This window comes from Sarcophilus harrisii, chromosome 6 (genome assembly GCF_902635505.1).
Source record: "Sarcophilus harrisii chromosome 6, mSarHar1.11, whole genome shotgun sequence".
NCBI classification, from domain to species: Eukaryota; Metazoa; Chordata; class Mammalia; order Dasyuromorphia; family Dasyuridae; genus Sarcophilus; species Sarcophilus harrisii.
Window position 1 is genome coordinate 161,727,865 of NC_045431.1, and position 27,165 is coordinate 161,755,029.

The following is a 27,165-nucleotide window of genomic DNA, read 5'->3' on the forward strand; positions in this document are numbered from 1 at the left end:
ATAGCATCATTGAATAATGTTCTAATTTAAATTTTCACTATCCTTTGTGGTATTATAGTGACTTATATTTTATGTGCTTCAAGAAATATCTCATCTAATCTCAGGGAACAGTTTATAAATGGAAAAAATCTGATTAATTAAGGTTTATAAACAATTACAGATTGAAGAGCCTGTAACTAAACATATAGCAATGTTTTCTGGCTTGTAAGTTTATTGGTACTTCTTTTGAATTGACAGAACCCTGTATTTGATAGGGATCTGAAAGTGACATAGATTATATGGATATGTTTAAATTATAATGATTTTAATGGGATTTTTTTCCCCCTGGATTCTTATTGCCCCAATGAAATGATCATTTTTTTCTATTTTTTTTCTGGCACTGATTATGTTACTTGTCCTTTGCTCTTCAAGAAGACTTTGGAAAGATGATGTTACAACTTGTAAATGAATTTGATTTAATGGGGCAGGGCTATGCAAAGTTACCAGTTTTACTCTCGCCTCTGAAGCCATGGGTTCATTGGCAAGATATAGATCAAGATGACTAGAGATAACCCTGAATGCAGAGAGGGACCTTGGTCTTTTTAAGCTAAGATCTTTCCCAAGTCTCAGTTTGTCTGAATCAGCATCAATTCAATGATTAAGGCTAGGTAAAAAATGAGGCAAAAAATGACCTCTTTTATCTAGCAAAAAAAGCCCAAACAAAAATAACAACAATGGAGGATCAGATTGTTAGTGTTTCTGCCAAAACCAAAAATAATTGCTATTTACACCCACTCTGAGCCACCAGAGCCCAAACAATGACCAAAGGAGGCTTGGGCTGGAACCTATTGTTGGCCAATTAATGAGAGTTGAAGTGACTTGGGTTTAAAAGCATAATCCTTAAAAAGAAATGTAGTTCATAAATCCTGATATGTGAAATTTCAGTGATCGAAATTTATATTCCTTTAGGTAGAGCACCTGCAGGTAAGAGTATAATTTCTTATATGCACAGAAGGAGGAGGAGGGAAAGAGAGGAGAAAGGGAAAGAAGGAAGGAAGAAAGGAAGGAAAGAAAGAAGGAAAAAAAGAGTGAGCTATATGAAGAGCAAAGCCATCATTACACTCATTGTTGAAGACTTTTTTTTTCTGGCATTTATATTTCCCTGTCAAAGTATTCATCACTTGACATCTGCTGGGTACTAGTTGCTTTATTGATACCATATTGATGATGATTAGATTAGTGATAATAGTTGCCTATTGACACTATGGTGATAATGATAGATTGGTGGTAATGACTGCCTCTCGACATTGCTGATCAATTCATCATCAGTTCATATACCTCAGGTTGCCCTTGGACTTGGCCTTCTAAAAGCTTATAGGTAGAAATAGCAGAGACTAAAAAGTTATAGAGAAATACTGAGAGAAGAGGGGCTATAGGAAAATGTGATTCCCTGAAAGGTGTCCTTTCCACTCCCTTGGCACCCTTCAGGGAAGCTTGTGATCCCAAGACTGGCAGCAGATGGAGGAGATAGAGTAATAAGGAAATCTTGAGTTAGACTATGATATGAACTATCAATAGTGGTTGTAACTGAACAACAGAATTCCTGGGCCAAGCAGAGAAGTTCTAAGAGCTGAAGATCAGCCAGGAGGAGCCAACCTGGACCTCTTCATGGTTATCATAAGCTATGTAGGTTGTATAGATCTTGGTGTAGTGTATTGTTCTCTTTTGACTATAAGTGCTTTTACCTTTCAGAAGGATGGTAAAGGAAGTTTCCTTATTTGGGAGTCCTTTATATCATTTAAATCCCAGGGTTCATCTCTGTTTCTATTCTTGCCTAAAGCCAAATTTACTTATTTCAGGTCTTGGCTCTGAGGCTTCTTCTTGTTTGCTTCTAATTCTAAGTCTTCTCATTTGTGAATGTTTGGAGGAGAACTTTTGGCTTGAAATTGTGTGGTAGAGACTATCTATCTCTTTTTAAAAAAATTTTATTTCCCCCCAATTATGTCTGCAATTTTAGCTTCCATTTTTATAAGATTTTGAGTTCTAAAATTTCCTCTCTTGCTTTTCTTTCTTTCTTCCCCTCTTCCTAAAATGGCAAGCAATTTGACATACTTTATACATGTGATATCATATAGAACATATTTCCATATTAGTCACAGTTGTAAGAGAAAACAAGATAAAAAAAAAAAACATGAAAAAGAGTAAAGTGAAAAAAAGTATGCTTTGATTTGCAGTCAGAGTCCATCGATTCTTTATGTGGATGTGAATAGCATTTTGCTTTGTGAGTCCTTTATACTTGTCTTGAATCATTGTGTTGCTGAGAAACGCTGAGCCATTTATAGTTGATCATCATACTATATTATGATATTGTGTACAATGTTTTCCCGGTTCTACTCATTTCACTTTGCATCAATTTACACAAGTCTTTCCAGGTTTTTCTGAAATTGCCTATTTATAATTTTTTATTGCATAATAGTATTCCATTACATTCACATATCACAAGTTTAGCCATTCTTCAATTAATAGACATGCTCTCAATTTTCAGCATTTTGCCAGTATGAAAAGACTGTAATAAATATTTTTGCACATGTAGGTCTTTTTTCCTTTTTGTGATCTTTTTAGGATATAGATCTAGTAGTGGTAATCATAGATCAAAGGGTACACACAGTTTGGTTGTCCTTTGGGCCCAATTCCAAATTGCTTTCCAGAAAAGTTAGATCATTTCACAACTTCTCCAAGAGTGTGGATTAATGTCCTAATTTTCCCACATTCTCTCCAACATTTATCATTTCCCTTTCTGTCATATTAGCTAATCTGATAGATATGAGGTGGTACCTCAGTTGTTTTAATTTGTATTTGTCTAATTAAAAGTAATTTAGAGCACTTCATATCTCTGTAAATAACTTTGATTTCTTCATCTGAAAACTGTTTATATTCTTTAACAACTCATCAATTGGGTAAATGGCCCCCTATTTTTATAAATTCAATTGTGTATATGTTTGAGAAATGAGGCCTTTAGCAGAGACACTTGATGTAAAGATTTTTTTCCCTAGATTTCTGCTTTCCTTCTAATCTTTGTTGCATTGAATTTTGTTTGTGCAAAAGCCTTTTAATTTAATATACTCAAAATGATCTATTTTATAGTTTGCCATCTTCTTTGTCTATTTTTTGTTGATAAACCTATAATTAATTTAACCTTTCCTTTAAGAATTTTTATGCTATACCAGTTAGTGCACACATATTTAGTATTGATATTACTTCATTATCTTTGGTACCTTTTAACAAAATGTTGTATTTCTCCTTAATTCTTTTAATTAGTTCTGTTTTTTCTTTTGCTTTGAGATCAGAATTGCTACCTCTGGTTTTTTGTTTTTTTACTTCAGCTAAAGCAAAATAGGTTCTGCTTCATTCAGCCCTTCACCTTTACTCTGGGTGTGTCTCTCTGCTTCAGGTGTGTATCTTATAAACAACATGTTGTAGGATTCTGATTTTTGATCTACTCTGCTATTGGCTCCCATTTTATAGGATAGTTCACTCCACTCACATTCACTACTATATGTGTATTTTCTTCCATTCTATTCTTCTTCCTTTTTGTTCTCTCCTTTCATCCTTTTCTTTCTCACTAGTGTTTTGGTTTTATCTACCGTCTCCTCTGATCTGCCTTACTTTTTTGTCAGTCCTCCTCCCTTTTACTTAATTTCCTCCCCTTCTACTTCTCCTTTTGGGTAAGATAGATTTTTATATTTAATTGCTTGTGTATATTATTTTCTCTTTGAGCCAGTACTGATGAGAATAAAGTTCAGTAATGCCCATTGCCTATCCTCCCATCTTTCCCTCGACTCTAATAGGTTTTTTGGTACATCTTTGTGTGAAATAATTTCCAGGGGTCCTCAAACTACGGCCCGTGGGCCAGATAGATGCGGCAGCTGAGGACGTTTATCCCCCTCACCCAGGGCTATGAAGTTTCTTTATTTAAAGGCCCACAAAACAAAGTTTTTGTTTTTACTATAGTCCGGCCCTCCAAAAGTCTGAGGGACAGTGAACTGGCCCCCTATTTAAAAAGTTTGAGGACCCCTGCCATTCTGCCTCTACTTTCCTTCTGCAGCCAGTGTACTACTCTTTCTTATATCTTTGTTATTTTTTGTCATTCTTTCACATTCAACTTATACTCATACCCCCTGTCTATGTATATTCCACCTTGCTATATTATTAATGATATAATTTTTACATATTACAGGGATCATCTTTCTATGTAGGGATATAAACAGTTCAGCTCTGTTGAATCCTTTATGCTTTCTTTTCCTCTTTTACCTTTTGAGACTTTTCTTGGGTTTTGATTACAGATCATATTTTTTGTTTAATTCTAATCTTCTTAAGAAAGCTTGAAATCTTCTATTTTATTGAATGACCATTTTTTCCCCTTGAAATATTATGTTTAATTTCACCAGATAGGTGATTCTTGGTTGTAGTTCTAGCTGCTTTGCCTTTCAGAACATCATGTTCCATGACCTCTGGTCCTATAATTTTGCAGCTGCTAAGTCTTGTGTAATCCTGATTGTGGCTCCCTGATATTTTAATTGTTTCTTTCTGGCCATTTAAAGTATTTTTTCCTTGACCTGATAGTTCTGTAATTTGGGTATAATGTTCCTTGGGGTTTTTATTTTGGGATCTCTTTCTTGGCATCTTACCTGGTATTGAGCTGGGGTCGTAATGGTGCTGTTTGTTGTATGCATAGGCCAATGGGGTATTTCTGCATTTCTCTGGGGCTACACTGAAGCCTGTGGCTGTCTGGCTACTGGAGATTGCCTGTTTGCCCAGGGCTTTGCTGAAGCATATGATGGTCTTGGAGCTGGAGTCTGTAAATTGCCCTGGCAATGCTGAGATATGGGGAAGGGGCATACTTGCACTGAGGTTTACCTGTTCCACTTTACTGAAACTCAGGATTTCCCATTGGCTCCTGAGGTGATCAATAGATTCTTTCAATGCATTTTGCCCTTTGGTTCCAGAATATCAGGGCAGTTTTCCTTGATAATTTCTTAAAAGATGCTATGCTATGATTATAGTTTTCAGGTAGTCCAGTGACTCTGACACTGTCTCTCCTGGATGTATTTTTCAGTTCACTTGTTTTTTCCATGAGGTATTTTACATTTTCTTCTATCTTTTTCATTCTTTGAATTTATTTTATTGATTCTTGATGTCTCACAGAGTCATTAGCTTCCACTTGCCTTGGCCAGGGTCATACAGCTAGTAAGTGTTAAGGGTCTGAAGCGGCATTTGAATTCAGGTTCTTCAGACTCCCAGGCCTAGGCTCTATCCACTGGGCCATCTAGCTGCCCTTCCCAATTCAAATTTTTTAAATTAAGCTTTTTATTTTTCAAAACATATGCATGGATAATTCTTTGATTCTTGCAAAATCTTGTGTTCCAATTTCCCCTCCTTCCCCCACTCTCTCTCCTAGATAGTAAGTAGTCCAATATATGTTAGACATCATAGAAATATATGTTAAATCCAATATATGCATACATATTTATACAATTATTTTGCTGCACAAGAAAAATCAAATCAAACCATAAAAAATGAGAAAGAAAACAAAATGCAAGCAAATAACAACAAAAAGAGTGATCCACACTCAGTTCCCAGAGTTCTCTCTCTGGGTGCAAATGGCTCACTTCATCACAAGATCACAGGAACTGGCCTGAATCATCTCAGTGTTCAGAAGAGCCAGGTCCATCAGAATTGATCATCATATAATCTTGCTATTGCATTGTACATTGATTTCCTGGTTTTGTTCATTTCACTCGGCATCAGTTCATGTAAGTTTCTCCAGGCCTTTCTGAAATCATCTTGCTGATCATTTCTTACAGAACAATAATATTCCATAACCCAATTGTAATTTTTAAGGAGTTTTTTCCCTAGTTAGCTTTTTTTAACCTCCTTTTCCATTGGAGCAATTGTGTTTTTTAAGGAACTGTTTTCTGTTTTCAAGGCATTGACTCTGTTTTCATAATTCTTTTGCATTGTTTCTGTTTCAATTTTTTCTTCTACCACTTTTACATGATTTTTAAGCTCCTTTTTGATACTATTTCCAATTTTTTTTCAGAGTTTTGCCCATAGGTGTTTTGACATTGTTGTCCTCTTCTGAGATTGTGTCTTGATCTTCCTGTCACTATAATAACTTATTATCATCAGATTTTTTTTTTTTTTTGGTTGTTATTTTTTGGTCATCCTTTTTGACTTTTTCTCCTTTCTTTTAAATTTGAGCTCTGCTTCCAGGGTGGAAAGGGCAGTGTCTTAGGTTAGTGTGAGGGGCTATAGGCTCTGACTGTTTACCTGGTCCTGCACTGATTATGCCCTGAAGCCCAAGAAGGACCCTTGTGTCTGGTGCTGTACTGATGGAGTAGGATGGTGATGGTGGCTGGTGCTGCTGGAGACTCTAGGGATCTGACATCTTACCTGGTATTGACCTGGGCTCCCAAAGGTGTTGTTTGGTGTGGGTAAAAGGGGATGTTTCTGCATTTCTCTGGGGCTACACTGAAGCATGTGGTTGTCTGGCTCCGGGAGGTTGTCTGTTTACCCAAGGCTCTCTGAAGCATATGGTGGTTCTGGGAACTAGAGTCTGCCCATTCCCCTGGCAATGTTATGGTATGGGGAGGGGACATCCTTGTATTGAGGTTTACCTGCTCCACTTCACTGGGACTCAGGATTTCCCATTGGTTTACTAAGAGGGGGCTTGATGCTGATTTACTGGGATACTTCCTATCTTGGACTGCATTCTTCTTTTGCCTGAGTGAGATAGACCTTTCTTGAAGATCCTCCAAGTTTCTTAGATTGAAAAATTGTTTCACCCCATCTTTTTGTTGGTTTTGCTGTTCTAGCATTTGTTATATGGTGCTATATTATGGTTATATGGAGGTGACTATGAGAGAATTGTGGCGATTTACTGCTTTTTCTGCCATTTTGGTCCTGGAAGTCAGGATTATCTCTCGATAACTTATTTTGTACAGAGCTCAGGACAGGTCATGGACCAATAAATATTTCTGATGATCATGAACAGTATTAATTCCAAATGTTTTTTAAAAAGAATGTGCCCTCAGAGCTACTATTAGTATATTAACATTCTCACCTTCTGGTACGATTTTTTTTTTTTAAAGAGCCCTTTTCTACATTTATCAGCAAGCTAACCACATTAATGTAAATTGAACAAAGTTAAAACTACCACAATATTTTCCTTCAAAATATTTTTTTCTCTCTTTAAATTCCCTCCTTACCTGATTTTATGCACTGAAAAGAATGTGCTGTTCTTAACTAAATGTCTTTCTTGAACACAAACATTGGGCAATTGGAGTTTATTTTCAAAACTAGATGAAAAAAAAATGAGAAGAATTTTAAGATCACAACTATTTGTTTCCTCTTTCCTAATAATGAACCAAAAATTAACATGTGCCTTCTTTGGAAGTAAAACAAAGATTTGCAGCTGGGATAGAAAGCTCATGAACATATTTCTTGGGACTGAAATGATAAGGGTCTAGAAATATAGTGGGCCAAAAAGTTTGGCAGGATTAAAAATTTCTGCACGTCATGATTAATTTTACTTGCTTTTGAGAAAAGATGCTTCCTTTTCATCTCTATATTTACAGACCACAGAAGACCTTTCTGTTTAGCCAATTACTTTATATGGCTTCTTAAGACCATCCTCCCACCTCATTTTTTTTCGCTTCAGCCTCTTTTCATTGCTGATGGCGTTGTCACTCTGAACAAGACAACTGAAAACTATTTTTAGAGTAGTTTCTTTAACTACTGAAAAATGTTCACTTGAAATTATTTTTGAGGCCAATTTGTTGCATGTTTAGCGTGTATTCTTTTGTAAAGTAAATGCCTTTATATCTAGCCTTTGATATAAATGCATCACTAATTTGTCCTGCAGTAGCATAATAGGTAAAGACCTAGATTTGAAATGACAAAGACTTCAGTTCTGGTGGGACTCTGAGCAAGTCACTTACACTTTCCAGTCTTCTTTTTCGGCAAGGCATTTGGGGTTAAGTAGTATGCCCAGGGTCACACAGCTAGGAAGTATTAAGTATCTGAGGATGAATTTGAACTCAGATCTTCCTGACTTTGGCATTTTATCTACTGTGCCATCTAGCTGCCCCCACCCCTACTTTCTGGTCTTCTGACATGTACCCTGTGATCTAGTTCTATAGGTTTCTTGATTGGCTGGTTCCTTTTGTCTAAAATTTCTACCTTCTCATCTGTCTCTTGGCTTTCCAGGTTTCTTTCAAGTCCCAGCTAAAATGTAAAAAGTCTTTTTAGTTTTATTACTATCTTACCAGTTAATTATCTCCAATTTATTCTCTATATGGCTTGTTTATATCTAATTGTTAGCATGTTGTCTTCTCCATTAGATTGAATGTGTTCCTTGAGGGCTGGTATTATCTCTGTTAATTATCTCCAATATATCCTGTATACAGCTTGTTTATATCTAGTTGTTAGCATGTTGTCTTCCCCTTTAGATTGAATATGTTCCTTCAAGGCTACGACATGCCAGTTTTTGTTTTGTTTTGTTTTTAATTCTCAGCACTTTGAACAGTGCTTAGTACCTTTTAGGCACCTAATAAATGTTTGTTGACTGACTGACTGTTGACAACATCTCATTGGTCTTTTATTTTTTTTTTCTTTCTTCTTTTATTTTTTTTTGTCAAGACAATTGGTATTAAGTGACTTGCCCAGGGTCACACAGCTAGGAAGTGTTAAGGGTCTGAGGCTAGATTTGAACTCAAGTCTTCCTGACTCCAGGGCTTGTGTTCTATCCATTGTGCCATCTAGCTGCCTCTGGAATTTTCTAACAGTATAAATTACAGAGAAGATGATAACCTGCATTAATAGCATTAATAGTCTTCTTCTTTCCTGTGATCAATGAAATCATAATTTGATGTTCCATGCCCCCTTGTGTAACAATAAAGATATATATGTATATATGAAGTTGTGTAGCAATAAAGAGTATGTTGTAAATTTTCAAAGTAAGCATTTATATCTTAGAAATCTGCAAATGCTGCCACTTGATTGGCAGTTTTGCTGACTGTTCAGATGTCAGCAAAGCTAAATAAGTAGACATTACAAATATTTATTTAAAATAAATATAATTAAATTTAAAAATAAAATGTAAAAATGCAGATTCAACTTAAAGATGTTTTATGTATACTTTTTTTGGAGGGCTGATTGTTAAGCATTTTTCACATTCCCCTATGTGTATATATGTGTGCATTCATAAATCTATACCTTACATTTGCATAAAACTTTTAAATTTACAAAATACTTTCCTTATGAGAGGCCTCTGAGTTGAGTTCTTGTTAACCTAGGATTTTGCAGCTTTTGAGGGAAGAGATAATGGAAATGTTGGTATTATACCCAGCTTAGTCTGACACCTGGGTCAGTTTTTGACTGTAGCTATCAGAGAAACTTGAATGGTATAGCCTCAGCAATGATCGCATATTCTTTATTTCTAGAGAGTCAATAAACTCTTGGCATTTTTGGACTAGAAAGAGTCTCCTGTAATGGAATGAAGGAAAGAAGGTTGTTGTTGCTATTATAGAGATGATAATACTTTCTGTGTTGAGTGCAGTGGGATGAAATAGCTATGTGGACTTGTACTTCCAGGTGCAAGTGAGGAAGTGCAGATGAGGAGGTTCCTGCTGAATCTCCCTATGGCAATAAATTCATCCCAAATTCATCTTATCTCTTCTGATATGATTAGATATTTATTTTGCTCAGCCATGGGAAGGAAAGGGAGACTTGCTGTTTGAATGGGACAGAAAATGGGGATAGCAGAACAATGGCAGAGGGGCCTAGGTGGAGAAAAAACTTCCACTTGAGCAAAGGATGACAAAAAATCCTCTTGGACCTAATTATTGTTCTTTATCCCTGTTCCTTCTCACACTACCCAGTTTATTCTGAGCAGAGACTTGAGTCAAGTCTTCCCTTGTTCTTCTCTACCTTGAAGAGGCTGAGGTTGCCCAACCTCAGGAATCTGTATATCACTTTTAATGGGGTGGAGGAATCCAAAGAATTGGAAGAAAAACTGGAGAAAATTGCCTGGCAATACAAAAAAAAAAAATAGAAGTTTTAATTAATCAAAGACCAACGACTTGAGTAAAAAAATCTAGCTCACAAGTAAATAACTCAAGAATCAGTTTTCAAAGGAAAAATTCATAAAACTGATAGGAGAAGATAGTATAATGAACAAATATTACTTAAGGAAGGAAAATGAACCAAAATTCCCCATTAAAAAAAAAAAAAAGAATCCTGCTTATTCCTCAGAGATCATGAAACAGTAACAAGGAATTCCAGAAGATACAACTTTTATGAGAAGGCATTAAGAATGAAATTACTTAATTAGAATGAAAGTCAGAGTTTTCAAATCAGAATGTTGAAAAAAATAGGATAGAAAAAAAATTAATGCAAGAACTTGGGCCAAAAAGATGCAAAATGCATTGTTAAAATGAACACATGCATTCTGTATTCAACAAAGTGATTAGTCTTAACATAAGGATGTACAGAGAGAATTTTGAGATCCTATGTCTCAGAAAAACAAATGACAAATCAAAAAAATTTGAATGGCAAACTATATTTAAGTAAATAATATAAGAAAACTGTCTAGAACTTTTAAAAATAGACAAAGCAATTATTAATCAAATCCATATCAACATCAAAACAATGCAAAATTCTTCTATCAGATTCCAAATCATATTGTGGTTAAATTTCACAACTACAACTACAAATAGTACATTTTGCAAGTATCAGGACAAAGACCCTGAAACAAAGCAACAATTAATTTGGAAAAACCCAATGTTATTCTGGAGTTCCCAGAAAACAAGAACTGGAATAGGATAGGCTAAAAATTAAAACTGTAACCCAAAATAATTTTCAAAACTGAGTATAAACATATTATTTTCTCCCCAATTACAGGATAACATTTTTTTAAAAAAAATGTTTTCAGTTACAAATTCTATTCCTACTTCCTCTCTCCCATTCCTGAGAGAGAGTGAGCAATCTCTTGTTGGTTATACATGTGCAATTATATGAAACATTTCCAGGTTAGATATTTTGTTGAAGACTAGAAGGAAGGAAAAAAAGAAAGATAGTATACCTAGTTTCTGCCATACAGTTTTTCAGTTTTTTTTTTTTTTTTTTTTTGCAAATAATGAGTTTTTATCCCCAAAATTTGGATCTTTGGGTTTACCAAACACTAGATTTCTACAGTCATTTACTACAATATATTGTATTGCATCCAGTCTGAATAGTACTGAATAGCACCACAGAAGTTTGAATTGATATTTAGCAAATTTTGAAAATGAAATAGTGTTTTTTAAAGAATTAAAAATGCTGGCCTCCCTAAAGGTAAAGGAGAGATGCATGGTGGGTATGAGTACTTGGTAGCATATTACTAATTAGGAAGGGATGTCATCAGAGAGGTATTTATCCAGACTGACCTTCAATCTCAATTTACACATATGTAAAACACCCAGAATTCTAAAGCAAATTCCCCAGCCTTTTGGGTGAGCTCCCCAGCATGATTTTATGGGAGGACATGCTTGTAGTTATGCAGAATGAGAGGAGTGGGATGAGGTGCAATCTGTCCAGTGGGAGGGAGTTACTAACAGAGTAAAAGAGCACAAATCCATCTAAGTTTTGAAATATGATTGGGGAATTTGTGCTTCCAGATCAAGATGGCCCTGATCTTCTTGTAACAGAGTTTGGTTCTGTGAGAAGATCAGTAAACTTAGAGACAGGATGATTTGAATATTGACTGTCATTGTATGACCTTTAAAAAAATTAATTTTATCACTCTGGGCCTAACTTTCTCATGAGGAAAGCGTTTTATTCACTGTAATGAATTATAAAAATTATTTTCTATAAAGCTTTTCTTGTAAAAAAAATGATAATTGAGTTCAGTTTTTAGACATGAGGAGTTGCAGATGTCTTTAAGATATCCAATGTGGAATGTCAAATAGGGGATAAGTGATCTGGGACTGAAGCTTAGGGGGGGATATATAAATGTATATACACATGCTCATAAGCACATATGGGAAAGGTTGGAGGGAATAAGCAGTTGTATAGTCCCTACTATGTTCTGGGTACTATGAAAAGCTCTTTATAAATATTATCTTTATATGCACATTTGTATCTATATCTGTCTTTTTCTATCTGCCTGCTTATCTGTCTATCTATCTCAAATACCTACATCAAAATATTTAAACCTGGGGGGGAGTCCATGAAGTTTCAGGTAACCAGGAAGCTCATCCTAATGCTGAGAAGGTTGAATATACTCCCCTTGGGTATTTGTATTTTAAGAGGAGACATAGGATTTCTTTGGCTTAAGCTAAAGGAACTAATTTCTAATTGTGGAATTTAGATAACTAACAGGAAAGTTGGGGAATTTGTCTTCTTGATGTCCCTGAATGTATAATAGAGATAACTGTTCTCATACAAAATCCCATGTAATTAATTGAGTTCATGTTTCATGGGAGAATCTGTTAGGTGTACAAAATGAAAATGTAGCTAATTCTGAATTAATCATTCCCTGAATACTCATCTTGTTTATTGCTTTTCTCTCTCCTTCATTTTTTCTGCTCTCACCTATTCTTTGCTTATTAGCACTCTTGCCAACACTAGGATAGCAGATGAATTAGAGGTGGCTACTTCTATCACAGGAAGATTCTTTTTTGTGTGTGTATATAACAGATTATTTATTTTTTTACTTTCCAGCAGATATTTTTACCTCCCATACCTTGTATGTACAAGACTTTAGGGGCCAGGATGTGTCAGATAGAAAGCTCTATAGGTAAATTATTACTGAATTTGGTTAGTAAAAGTTTAATATACATATGAAATATTTGGAATGTGCCTTTTGGGTCAAGTAAAGTGTGCAATTGCTAATCATCATATTTTTAGCTCTATTATGCCCTCTTATACAAAAAGAGTTCTATCCCTATATTTTTTCTTTCCACAGATTTGCCAAAAAAGCTATCTAGAGAGTACGAGCTGGTCACTCCCATCAGCACCAATCTCCAGGGGCACTACCTCTCCCACATTCTTTCTGCAAGTCATAAAAAAAGAGTACCAAGGGATGTGTCTTCCAACCCTGAACAATTGTTTTTCAACGTGACAGCTTTTGGAAGGGATTTTCACCTCCGGCTGAAGCCAAATACTCAATTAGTAGCACCAGGAGCCATGGTAGAGTGGCATAAGGGTTCTGTGGTCACCGAGGAGAGACCCAGCCATTTAAATGATAGCCAGCCTGGAAGTGATGCAGAAAGGATTTGGAAAAGAGAGCCTTTATGGACCAACTGTGCTTATGTTGGAGACTTAACAGATATCCCAGGAACTTCTGTTGCCATTAGCAACTGTGATGGTCTGGTAAGACTTCTCCCCCATTTTATCACTTTTCTTATCAACCACTCTTCCTCCCAACCCAACCCCTCACTGAGATATTTCTTGTCATTCAGCATGCTTCAAGAGAAAGGTGGATAGGAACTCATTTCAAGTTATCAGATACTGCATTAAAGATGTGAGTGTCTACTTGGTCTGCTGTTTTTATAAGAAACTGGAAAGGCATGGAATAATATTTCTTAGGCATGTTATTTATGTTTAGTAAATTATACACAAAGACTTCAATGGAAAATTGCAACATGTGTTGGTTTTGAAGTTGGAAGGCTAATGATTATTGTTTTACTTCATTCTTCTAGTAATAATCAGTGTCTTTTAAATTTTTAGAAATTTCAACATTTCCCAAACTAATATAGATTCTTATACATCTTACATCAGAATCTTGTCCTTCATTTTAAGAGAATTTTGATACAAAACATTCCTTATCTTCTCTGGTGAATGCTATAAATTATGAATTGAACTCCACTTACTCCTGACCATTTTTAATGTCATAAACCCATTGGCAAGTCTGAGGAAGCATATGGATCTTTCTCAAAAAAGTCTTTAAATGAATAAAGTATATAGGAACCCAGTTACATTCAATATAATGTAAAAGTTATCCAAGTTATCTAAGGTCCTGGAGCTCAGGTTAAAAACCCCTGCTTTACAGTCTGTGTACTTTTCACCTAGAAGAGGGCATTTTTTGAGTTTGGGTGAGTAAATGAGTAGGTATATACTCGCACATAGTTTTTTTTTTTCTTTTTACTTTTAAATATACTGCTGCTGCTGATTGTTGTGGAAAAGATGAAAGGACAGCTTACTGTCATTGTTATATCTTGATTGTTCTTTGGTTTGCATCTATAGCTATTATTTGGAAATGTTCACTGCTGGTGACTTTGCCTATATCTCCTGTCAGCTGTTTTCCTAAAGTCTATAGCAATGAAGCTCTCTAAGTGTATGCTCAAATTCTAAGGTTGTTTCTTTGGAAGGAAATGGAGTATGTGGGAAAGAGCACTGACAGTGGAAGCAGAGGACCATCTCTGATTCTGCCTATCAGTGTATCCTTGAATAAATTCACTTAACCAATTTGAATTTCGGTTTCTTCACCTGTAAAATAAAATGACCAAACTAGAAAATAATAGAAATAACAATAATAATAATTACTGAAAACTTTGAGGTTTTCAAAGTCCTGGATGTATGTGATCTTTACACAGCCCACGAAGGAGGTGCTATTTTTGTCCCCATTTTACAGATGAGGAAACTGATGTGATTTAAGTGCTATGCCCAGAGTCGCATAGCCTTTAAGTGTTTAAGACAGTATTTAAACTCAGATCTTACTGACTTTCAAGTTATCTTATCAACCACTCTTCCTCCCAACCCAACCCCTCACTGAGATATTTCTTGTCATTCAGCATGCTTCAGGAGAAAGGTGGATAGGAACTCATTTCAAGTTATTAGATACTGCATTAAAGATGTGAACTACCGAACTACTTGAGTTGCCAATGGTTTTGGAGTCCCTTTCAGGCTATATTTATGATCCTATGATTTCTCCTGGCCAGCATTTAGTTTGCCATAAACCTTAGGTTATTCATTTTCCTCACAAGCAACTCAATGGAATTTTGCTATTATGGGCTTCAGTATTGGTAAATTTCTTATTTTCAGGATCTGCTTTTTAATGATTTTGTTTTTGCTTAGTAGGGTTTGTAGCTGATACTGAAGAAACTATTTTAAGAAGCCAAATATGCTACATGTAATAGGTTTAGATCTCATATTGGCTGAGTATATGTGTACATGTTTATATATGTGTGTATGGATATGTGTATACATGTGTAAGCTCATACAGATAAGAAGCATCAGAGCTGGGAATAGAACCCAGGCTCTCAGAGAAATATTTTTAGAACTTAACATACAGTTAAAGAGTGGTACTGTTACGGATTTCTTTTTGAGAAAAACAAACAAACAACTACAGATACCGACATATGTAGCCAATATCATATGCATAATTAGCTCGCTAGACTAATTAATTGACTGAGTCTTTCAGGGAGCCTGATCTTAAAGAGAGAGGATCTGGGCTTTTAGTCTCATAAATTTCATTCTGACTGAAATCCAGAGTCTTTGGGAAAATTGAGTTGTCTGGAGCAGCTAGATGGCTCAATGGATAGAGGGTTGGGCCTGGAGTCAGGAGGATCTGAATTCACATATGGACCTCCAGAAAGATAAACCAGAACATTATAAGCATACATTGACATTCTTAAAATGTACTTCTTTCCTGGGAAATAGACTTCATTTTCATTTTAGTCTATTCTGTCTGAGTTGCTTTTCTCTCTCCCACTTCCTTCTCTTCTTTCTCCTTTTTCCTTCCTCCTTACTTCTTCCTTTTCCTCCTCCTCCTCCTCCTCTTCTTTCTCCTCCTCCTCTTCCTCTTCTTCCTCCTCCTCCTCCTCCTTCTCCTTTCTCTCTCTCTCCCTCTGTTTCTGAATGTTTCTGTTTTTGTCTGTCTGTCTCTTTCTCTGTCTCTCTGTGTCTGTGTCTGTCTGTCTGTTTCTTTCTTTTTCTTTTTCTTCCTCCTTTCTCTCTCTCTCTCTCTCTCTCTCTCTCTCTCTCTCTCTCTCCTTCCTTCTCCTCTTCCCTCCCTCACTTTCTGCATCCTCCCTCCCTGTCTTTCTTTTTCTGTCTCTATTTCTCTTTCTCTTCCTTCCTCCTCCCTTCCTCTTTCTCTCTTTTTCTCTCTCCTCCCTCCTTCCTCCTCCTCTTCCCTCTATTTCTTTCTTCTCTTTTGAGTATGTCTCTTTGGATTCTAAGTGTCCCTCAAGTTCCCAATGGGATAGAGAATCTTTCTTCCTTCCCTTTCCCAAGCAGCTTCTGTGGAGGTTCTGAGCACATGGCCTTGAGAACGTGTGCATGGCTCAGATAGGACCTCTGGTTCCTGATTACCTCCTCTACTTTGCATTTCTTTTCCACATCACAGGTGTCTGAAAAACAATATTGAATAAGAGTTGTTTTTGCTGTTGACTACTTTGTGAATTCAAGAGGTTCCTAGTTACTAACTAGCATTAGGAAAGTGTTTCCCGTAGTTACATTTCTTAGAGGAGGGGATGTATAGAGAGTCAGCCTTAGAGTTAGAAAAACTTGGGCTCAAGTCCTGCTGGTAGTAAGATATAAGCTGTGGGACCTTGGACAACTCATTTAACATTTCATTGCCCCCTAAAACTGAGATGCTAGCAATTGAGAATCTTCAGTGATCATCATTTATTCTCTATACTAATAAAGTCATATCTAGACAAAAAAAGCCCCCTAAAATTATAATATTAGTAATCTCAAAAAATCAGAATACCAATGGAATCATAGAACACAAATAATCTCAAAATATCAAGCTTTTAGTTTGAGAACAATGAGCTTAATTTATTGAGGTCAAAGAAGCTAAACATCTGTTTAGAAATATAGTATCACCTCCTAAGTAAGAGCCCCTAAAATATTTGAAAAACAATACTCTTAAGTGTTGTGTGAGTAAAACACAGAATCACAGAGAAAGAAGGCATGTGAAAGGCCAGCTAGACCAAGGGGAGTGACCTTGCTGACTCTACTTGAAGACCTTCATTGGGTTAGGATTTGGAGTATTAATTCTTTACTTAGCAGCCTATTCTCTAGAAACTTTTAACAGTTAAATATTTTCTTTATAGTAAGACATTATCTGCATCACTTTATACCCACTGCTCCTATTTCTGATATCTGGGGTCAAGCAGACAAAGCTACTTCATATGACTGTGTGTCTCAAAAGAATTGGCCAGTGTTTTGCAAGTCATGATAATGGGTTACTATAAAGCATGATGGAAAATGTTTAACAATAACTTTGCTTATTAAAAACAAAAGGAAAACTAAATATTTGGTTTTGCTTTGTAAATATCATCCTACTTTCAGCCACTTATGGTAACTGCTGATACTTTGTCTCATTACTGTGAAACATGAGGAAAACAGTATAGATCATTAATCTTAATCTTGCATCATAAAGCTTTGTTCTAAGTTTTGATTACAAGAAGAAACTATAGATATACTGAATTACCATTATAACTTGTTGATTGTTTATGTACAACTTTAAAAAAGAGGGAGAATGATAAGATGAGGGAGACTCCTCTGGCTCTAGTTTTTAATGATTCTATAAGTGTATAAAAGTGGCACTTAAAAAAATAAATTTGAAAAAATTTTAATAGGCCAGATGCTTACTGAATTGGCTAACTTTATTTGGAAAATGGAGAAATCTCCAAGATTTTATGATGACTAAAGCTGGCAATTAATCAGGTTTTGTATATTCCTTCTCATTCAGTTATGGTTTATATATTATTTATACTGTTAATTGTTATTATTTGCTATTTTAAAAATTATTTATGCTATCCACGTAGTAAATTCTTCACCATTTTTGGAGGGCAATTTTAAATATTTGATTTTATAGAAAAATAATAATGATGATAGTTATAGAGTATTTTAAGATTTCTAAAGCTCTTAACATATGTCTTCTCATTTGATCCTCCCAATAATTCAAATAGGTGAGTGTTATTATCTCCATTTTACAGATAAGGAATCTGAGCTTGAATGATGTTAAGTGACATGGCTAAGGTCACAGAGTTGGCAAGTGTCCAAGATGAATTTGAATTCAGAACTTGTGTCAAAGAAACCCAATTCTGGAAGGCCATGGTGAATATAAGTGGCAAAGTAAATATTATAATGGTTCATTACAGTGATAGGAATCCTAATCACAGTCAACTTGAACTTCATGAGTAATTTTCAAAAGATTAGTCATATCTCTGAATGCTAAATTTAGTTTTTTCTTCTAGGAAGGTGGTGTAGAGTTTTGGACCTAATATCTATTACATCTTAATTCAAATTCAGCCACAGACACTTAATAGCTGTGAAATGTGGACAAGTCCTTTTCTCTCTGTCTCAATTTCTTTTGTCTTGTGTAGATTAAAAGAGATAATAAATGTAAAATATTTTGCAAACCTTAAAGTCCATATAAATGCTGCTATTATTGCTATTATTATATCCTTGACACTAGTGCCCTGTTCACTACGATCCATGGAGAGAGCAGAGATTTCTTTAGATTATACATACTATAGTATTTGGCATATGTGAATTCTAGAGATATTGGCTGATCCTTTTTCTCTATCCAGTCAAAATAGCTGTGCTGGGACAGGAGAAACAGACTTAAATCACTGGTGCCTGCCTTTAAAATGCCTGTGCTTAGCTGTTCCACCCATGTGAGCTCCCAGCAGACTCATGCCTTTTACCATCCTCCACTTCCAGAGGGCAAAGGAAGAAAGCAGCTGGCAGTAGCTTTCTGTGAGCATCGCTTTTCAAAGGGAAAGTTTTCTGTGAGTTAATGCCAATGTTAAAGTCTTGGAATACCCAGCTGGATGACATCCCTCTCCCATTCTGGTCCTTGTGCCCTGATTGAGAAGTAGTCCGTTGGGAACTAACAGTGCTTCCTGAACTCTGTGTCCTTGACCATCTCAAGTATGTAATTAGAGGCTGCTCTTAGGTCCCTTTGGAAGCAGGCTATTGTTTTTTTCATTGCCTACTGACAGAAGACAGTTTGAAATATTCTTCATAATTTTAGTCATTATTTACATATGAAATTAATTTTACATATGGTAAACCTTTCCCTAAACACTCCAATTAATTGAGAGTTGGCTGTAATTGTGGTTACTGCAATTTTAGTTGTGTGTGGGATCATCCTTTGGAAAAGGGATCCTAGTGTGCTTTCAAGATATAAACTTGGAAGAAAAAAATAATTAGAAACACAGTCTCAAACTGTTTCTCTATTCTGTTTTGCAATTGTTGATCTATTCAGAATTAATTTAGGGAGGCTAATGTCAAATATTATTTGTTCAATCACATAAATAGCTGACATTATTATAGCTTTGAAGCAAAAATTTCCCCCATAGGAATTAATATATTTTTATCTATTTCATTAAATATTTCCTAATTACATGTAATTTTTCTTATACTTAAACATTCATTTAAAATTAATTTCCAAATCCTCCCCTCTGTAGCTCCTTTCATATATTATCTCACTTGTTCTTCATAACAGCTTTATAGTATGTATACTATAAATCCACCTCACAGATAATGAAATTGAGGTAGACTAAATTGAGGGACAAAATGACTCAACTTCCATGTTGAATAAATGTAGAACCAATCCTAAGTACCTTCTGCATTTTTAGCCTGTGTGAAATAGGAAGACCCAGTCTTTAAAAAAAAAAAAAAAAAAAAAAAACATACTCAGCAGAGATCCTCCTATTTCACTGTCAACCAGCCATATTGACATTCTTCCATTACTAACTACTATTTCCATCTTTTCTTTCAACCACTTTGGAATCTAATTCTATTATTTTTTAGTCTGCATCTACGCATTTTCTCTACAAAGTGCTTTGTCAAGAGCTTTGCTAACATCTAGGCAAAGAATATTCATAGCATTTTTCTAATCTATCAGTTACCCTGTCACCAAAAAGAATGAGCTGAATCTGGCATGAGCTATGCTCAGTAAAGTCACATATAGGTACTTGTAACCACTGCTTTGCTTTCTAGATGTTGGCAACTATCTCTAATGAGCAGTTCTAATATTTCCCCCAGAAAGCCAAGCTCACTGGTCCAAAGTTTGTCAATTGTGTTTTCTTCCTTCTCCCTTTAAAAAATTATGACATTTTCCTCTCTCTAATCTTATGATAACTTTGCCTTTTTCCACAATTTTTTTTTGATATTACGACAGCAACTCAGTAATTGTATATCTCTCATTCAGTCTTTGAATAAGTAGCATATCTGTGCGGATGACTTCAGTCCATCAATTCCATCAGCTACTTCTTAACTGCTTATTATTTATATAATTGGGGTAGGGGGGGGGCTGGCCAATGAAATAAGAAATGAAGGAAGCAAACAGGCATATAGTATGTTCTATGTGCCAGGCACAGGGGCTTTACAAATATCTCATTTAGCCCTGAAAATAATTCTGGATGGTAGATCCTATTATTATGTCTCACATTTCACAGTTGAGGAAATTGAGGCAGACAGAGATTATGTGATTTATCCAGGGTCACATAAGTAGTAAATACTTTTCTCTGTCTCTTCCCTAATTCTGGAGTCACTTCAGAGAAATCTCTAAAGCAAAACTTAGGTTTGGCTTACATGTAGTTTCTTCCTACCAAAAGTGGGTAACAGGATCCCTTCTACAAAAGTATTCAATGAATAATATAGTATCAACTATGGGACAGATTTTTCATTTTTTCCTCTGAAAATGAATAAGTTGCTGAAGACTCAGGCACATGTTACCAGATGCAGAAAACAAATAACTCCTTTTACTTTCATGGAAAGTAAAGACAATTTTGTGGAAATGTTTGTCCAAATTTTTGACCTCTACCTTTTAAGCAACCCATAAGATCCAGATCTTCTGGACAGTCAAGATTTACCAGGCCAGTCTTTACTCAAACTGATCTAGTACCCTAGATTTGAGATTGTAGTGCAATGAGTTACATATGGTATAGTTGACAAAAGAGATTCATTTAGTCATATCATAGGAAAGGCATTCAAAGACAAAAAGGATATCCATTAAGGATATATAGCCTTATTGCATTTGAACATAGCTTTCTTTTACCTATCTTGGTCATACTGCTGGTCCATAGGTCAGAAACCTAACAGTAAAATTGGAACTCAGGAAGCCACATCAGTCATTTCTTGACACAATTGAAGAAGGTTTTTTAATACTTTTAAAAGAAGAACTAGCATTAGCCTATAGGGCAAGAAATCCTGGTAGATATTGCTTCTCAATGTGGCTTTCTTCAGTTGAAGAAGGTTCTTATTGATATCATTCTCTCTTGAGAAATGTTTTGTTAGAAATTTATTTGAATTTATTTGGAATGATGGTTTTCATGAAATTTCCACTAATGCTGGAAATACCCATTTATTAGCATCATTAACCTGTACTCAGTGAAGAAGAAGAAAAAAAAAGCAGTGGAAGGTAGCCAGGGATTCAAGAGACTGCCTACTTAAACTGTTGTTTCTCTGCAAGGAATGTGTTTGTGCTGCAAGCTATCATTGCTGTTGTGGGATTGGGTGGCCCCATACAAGTCAGCATTGATGGCTCACTATAGTCTATGACCACAACCTGGAACACCAACTCAAAAAAGTATGCCCTGTTTGTGGGTCAGTAGTGTCACCTTCCTTTGAAAAGGACAGCACATTCCAGAAAGTGTGGATGGTCATTTAAAATACAGCAGGTATTAAGATATGCTTCCATTGTACAAGGTACTGTCCTTAGGTGGTTGGATATATAAAGAAAAAAAAATTAAACAGTCCCAATCCTGAAGCAGCATAGGATTCTACTGAAGGATATCATGTGTTCACAAATGAATATTACAGAGGGAAAACTGAGGAATCAGAGTAGATTATTTGGAAGAGCTGGCAGTTGATTTAAATCTTAAAGATAAGGTACTTCAGAGAGTTAGCAGGAAAAACATTTCTAAAAGATGCCTTACTTGAATACTTGTAAGAAGATGGAGTGTCTAATTTGAGAAATTTCTGGTTGTTCACATTGGTTGGAACATAGCATGTGTATGTAAGAGGGTCTAATGAATAATGAGTATAATAAAATAAACTGAAACTAGTTAGGGGAAGGCTTTAAGTACCATATTGAGGAGTTTCTTTTTACCCTTGACATTAATAGGGAGTTATTGGAGGATTTTGAGCATGGAAATGGTATAATCTGGTACTTGAAGGTGAATATTTTTGAAGCTCTACTGAGGTCAGAATAGAGAAAAAATGAAAATGGAAATTTGAAGACGAGTAGGGAACTATTTTTTAAATATATTTTTTATTTGATAATATATTTCCCAATTATAAATGAAAAAAATTTAACATTCATTTTTTTTAAATTGAGTTCCAAATTTTCTCCCTCACTCTTCTCCCCCAGCCCACAATATGATAGTTATTATATATGTGAAGTCATGCAAAACATATTTCCATATTAGCCATGTTGTAAAAGAAAACACTCACAATCAAAAAAAATGATGAAAGTTAAAAAAAAAAAAAGTATGCTTTCATCTGCTCTCAGAATTCACCAACTCTCTCTCTGGAGATAAATAGCATTTTTCATCAATGGGTCCCTTGGAATTGTCTTGAATCATTATCTTGATCAGAGTAGCTAATTATTTCACATTGCTCATGATTACAATATTATTGTTACTATGCACAATACTTTTCTGGTTCTGCGCATATCACTTTCCATCAGTTTCTATGAATTTTCTCAGGTTTTTCTGAAACCATCTTGTTCAATAGTATAATAGTATTCCACAATAATTGTATACCATAACTTGTTTAGCCATTCTTCAATCAATGGGCAGGAGAATATTATAATGATGAAGTACAAGCATGTTACTTCTTTTGCATTATCATGTTGTCCTAAAAGTCTTTATAAATTGGGCATTTTCCAAAAGATTCTACAGAAAAAGAAAAGAAGTGAGATGAAGGAGAGAAATAGCAAACTTTTATTAAGCACCTATCATGTGCTAGGCACTGTATTAAATGCTTTACAAAATTTGACTTCTTTTTCACAAATTGGGATCTTCTTCCATAGCCATAGTCATGTTGATCAATGATAAGGCCATGATCCTGCAGTGATACTTCCATCATTTCCTTAATAGACTATCATCAATTAATATCAATTAATGCTAAAGGCATTGATGGAAGACCTCAAATTGAGGTCAGTCCCTCTTAAGCTAAATTTCCAATTGAAGATGTGCATAACAATACTGTTGTGTTCCTTTCTTTTTATTCTTTTATTCATGAGTTTATTTATTTATTTTAATAATAGCTTTTTTATTTTCAAAATATATACAAAGATAGGTTTTACCCTTGCCAAACCTTTTGTCCCACATTTTTCTCCCTCCTTTTCCCCCATCCCCTAGACAACTAGATCCCCTAGTCTAGTATATGTTAAACATGTGCAATTCTTCTATCCATATTTCCACAATTAACATGCTGCACAAGAAAAATCAGATCAAAAAGGAAAAAAAAAGAAAATAAATCAAGCAAACAACAAGAAAGGCAAAAATACGATCTTGTGATCCACATTCAGTCCCCATAGTCTTCTTTCTGGGTGCAGATGACTTTCTCCATCACAAATATATTGCAATTGCCCTGAATCGCCTCATTGTTGAAAAGAGCCATGTCCATTAGAATTGATCTTCGCAAATTCTTGTTGTTGCTGTGTACAATGTTCTCTTGGGTCTATTCACTTTACTTAGTATCATTTCATGCAGTTTTCTTCAGATCTTTCTGAAATCATCTTGCTCATCATTTCTTATAAAATAACAACATTACATTATATTCATCTATCATAACTTAGTCATTGCCCAACTGATGGACATCCACTCAGTTTTCAGTTCCTTGTCACTATAAAAAGGGCTGCTACAAACATTTTTGCACATGTAGAGCCTTTTCCCTTTTTTATGATCTCTTTGGGATACAAGCTCAATAAAGACACTGCTGGATCAAAGGGTATGCACAATTTGATAGCCTTTTGAGCATAGTTCCAAATTGCTCTCTAGAATGATTGGATCAGTTTACAACTCTACCAACATTATATTAATGTCTCAGTACATTATGCTCCTTTCATGTAGTAAAGTGCCTGGTGCTGATTCTATTTCACCTAAGATTTATAAGGCATGAAGTCCAGTGCTCATACAAAATCTGACAGAGATTTTTAAGATTATATGGTAAGAGGAGTTTGTTCCCCAGGAGTTCAATGATTTTTCCATTGTCTATTATTATAATAGAAAGGGAAATAGGTTGTCTTGTGATGACCACAGAGAGTCCTCTACCTTTATCATTGCTGACAAGATACTTGCCAGAGTCCTCTTTAGAGGGTTGCTCTTTTACCTGGAAGATAGTCATCTACCCAAGAGCTAGTGTGGTTTCTGAAAGGGCTAAGAAATAGACAATATGGTGTTTGCTGTTCAAAAGCTCTAGAAGAAATGCCAGGAGCAGAAAATAGGTATGTACAGAATGTTCATTGATGCCTTTTTATATTGTCAGTCATGTGGACTTGTGGAAAATTATGTCAAAATTTGATTAACCAGAGAAGTTCATCAATACTGTACATCAGTTTCATGACAGCATGCTCTCACAGGTTCTGGATAATGAACAATATTTTTGGGTTTCCTACTCACTATTGAAGTGAGGCAAAGTTGTGTGCTCGTTCCCATTCTTTTTTTTTTTTTTTTTTTTTGACATTATGTTTTCAGTAATATTGTTATACCCCTTCAATAAAGATGAAAATATCATCAAAGTTAGCTCCAGCACTGGTAAGAAATTATTTACTTGAAAAAGCTACAAGCCAAAACTAAAGTGAAGGGAGAGTGGGGACTCACCTTTTTGTTCTCAGATGATTTTGCACTCAATGCAGCTTCTGAGGCTGAGATCAACAAATTATTGATTGATTTTCTGCTGCTTAACACCAAGAAAACAGAGATTCTCCAGCAGCCAGCACCACACCATCTAGATATGGAAACATCCGTTACAGGAAATAGAGAAATTTTGAAGACTATGAATAAGTTCACTTATTTTGGCAATATATTTTCTAGAGATACTTAAATGATGAGACTGACACACACACACTCCTAGAGCTAGCCCAGTGTTTGGGAAAGGATGTTCTGAAAGAGAGTCTGGGAAAGAAGAGGTATTAGATTGCCTACTAAACTGAAATTCTGTAGAACTGTTGTGCCATATGCCTGTGAAACCTCGATAGTATACTAGTGCCATCTCAGGAAACTCAATCACTTCCATTTGAATTGTCTTTGGAAGATTCTAATGATTACCTGGCAAGATAAGGTACTAGACACTAAGGTTCATTCTTGAACTTGAGCTGCCAAGCATTCAAACTACTGCAGAGTACAATTCTGTTGGGCTGGCCATATTGTTTTAGTGCCAAAAGTACATTTCTATAAAAGACTATTTTTACAGAGAACACACAAGGGAAGCACTCACATGGGAGTCAGAAGAAGTGATATAAGGGCACTCTCAAGATTTCTCTGAAGAACTTAGGAATTGATTGTGAGACATGGGTGACACTGGTATAAGATCACCCAGCATGCTGTGATTACATCAAAGAAATCACTGTACTCTGTGAGCAAAACCAAATTACAGTAGCGCAAAAGAAATGTGAGAGGGCAAATTTAGAGACATGGCTACTCCTAATGTATTTGTGCCGGACCTGTGGTAGAGCCCTCTGGGCTGGTATTGGTCTGACCAACCACAGTCAGACACACTGTACTTTGACCTCAACATAATAACGTCATTTTGGTCCTCTTGGAGAACAAAGGACAACAGCCAACCAATGTGCTTCCAGTGGATGTTCCCAGCATTCCGTGTAGTTAGGGGAATTTTAGGTAATTTTGACAATTTCCATCCTGTGTGGGTAAAGAAAAAATATTTTTAAGTAAATTTAGGACTCATGGGTAGAAAGTTGAATTTAGATTTGTTTAGTGGGGAAGAATAATTTGAAAACACAAACAAAAAACATTACTGCATGTGATGGATGCCTAGCAGACTAGATACTTAGTGGCTGCCCGTTCAACTGATCTGCTTATAGGTAACAGCAAGGATTGCTGCTCAAGCATTCTCTTTGATCTACAGTGGCTCCTTGCATCTTTAAATAGCCTGGCTCTGGCCTCTCTCTGGCAGTGATCCCTCAATCCAACCAGGGTCACAGGGTTGGACTGAAAACCTGACTGAGAGGCCCACAAAGGGGATTTGTAAGGTTGTCAGGACATTCATGCGGGGTGAAAAAGCTGAGCAATATTCCACTTCAATGCTTTGGGGGTAACACTTGAAGCAACAGAACAGGTTTTCCTGGGGCTGTGTTTCTTTTTCTCTGCTCTGTTTTGGGGAATTTGATCAGTTCTACCCTCCAGTAGACCTGGCATTGACTTATAGCTATCATGGATCATTTCGTACATGGAAAGACCTCCATTGCTCCCAAATATCATCCCTATCAGTCTACCTTCCTGCCTGAAATTTCCCCAAGTACCCACTTCTCTTGTGTGAGTCTTTGAAGCTCTTTAATTTTGTTTGGGGACTATTTGGGAATGCTAGTTTCTCAAATCAACTAGCTATTTACTTAATAGAAACCTGAAATACTGTATACAAACCAGGTTAGAATTTTAAGCAGGATTACATTAGGGGTCTTGGGTTGAGGATTTAGAAAGAACAGCATGAAAGCATTTGGGCTTGCATGGCAGATGTGATCCAGCTTTGAGGATGGGGATGTGAGGAGAGAAGAGGGACATGATAACTATACCTGATTGACTGCTCCTGGTCTTTACCCATCCTACGAATTTCCTCCTCTCCCCCTCCCCCCCATTTGAAGAGAACACCAATTTAGTCAATAAACAAGCATTTATTAAGTACTTGTTATATGCCAAGGGAGTGGACCAAGTTCAGGAGATACAAAGAAAGGTAAACAGCAGCAACAAAATAAAGTTTTGCCTCAACAAATTTAAAGTTTAATGGGGAAGCCAATATGTAAATAACTATGTTCAAACAAGACACATAAGAGATGAAATGGAGATAATCTCAGGAGGGCAAGAAGATAAAGGAAGAACAGGGTAAAGGGCTGTCTTGAAAAATCAAGCAGAAAACAGATTAGGTTTCTCTAGTTGTCAGTCATAATTTCTATCATTACAATAGTTTCCATCATTAGAATCTAAGTTCCTGAACGAC

At 35.7% G+C, this 27,165-nt stretch overlaps 1 protein-coding gene across 1 annotated transcript in view; it reads left to right on the forward strand.

The window, feature by feature from the left end:
• Window positions 1-27,165, forward strand: part of ADAMTS3 (ADAM metallopeptidase with thrombospondin type 1 motif 3) — a 273,293-nt gene that overhangs the window by 15,203 nt on the left and 230,925 nt on the right. Inside the window, exon 3 of the mRNA XM_012551960.3 lies at window positions 12,986-13,392. Coding sequence (XP_012407414.1) covers window positions 12,986-13,392 — 407 coding nt within the window. The remainder of the gene's footprint in view (window positions 1-12,985; window positions 13,393-27,165) is intronic.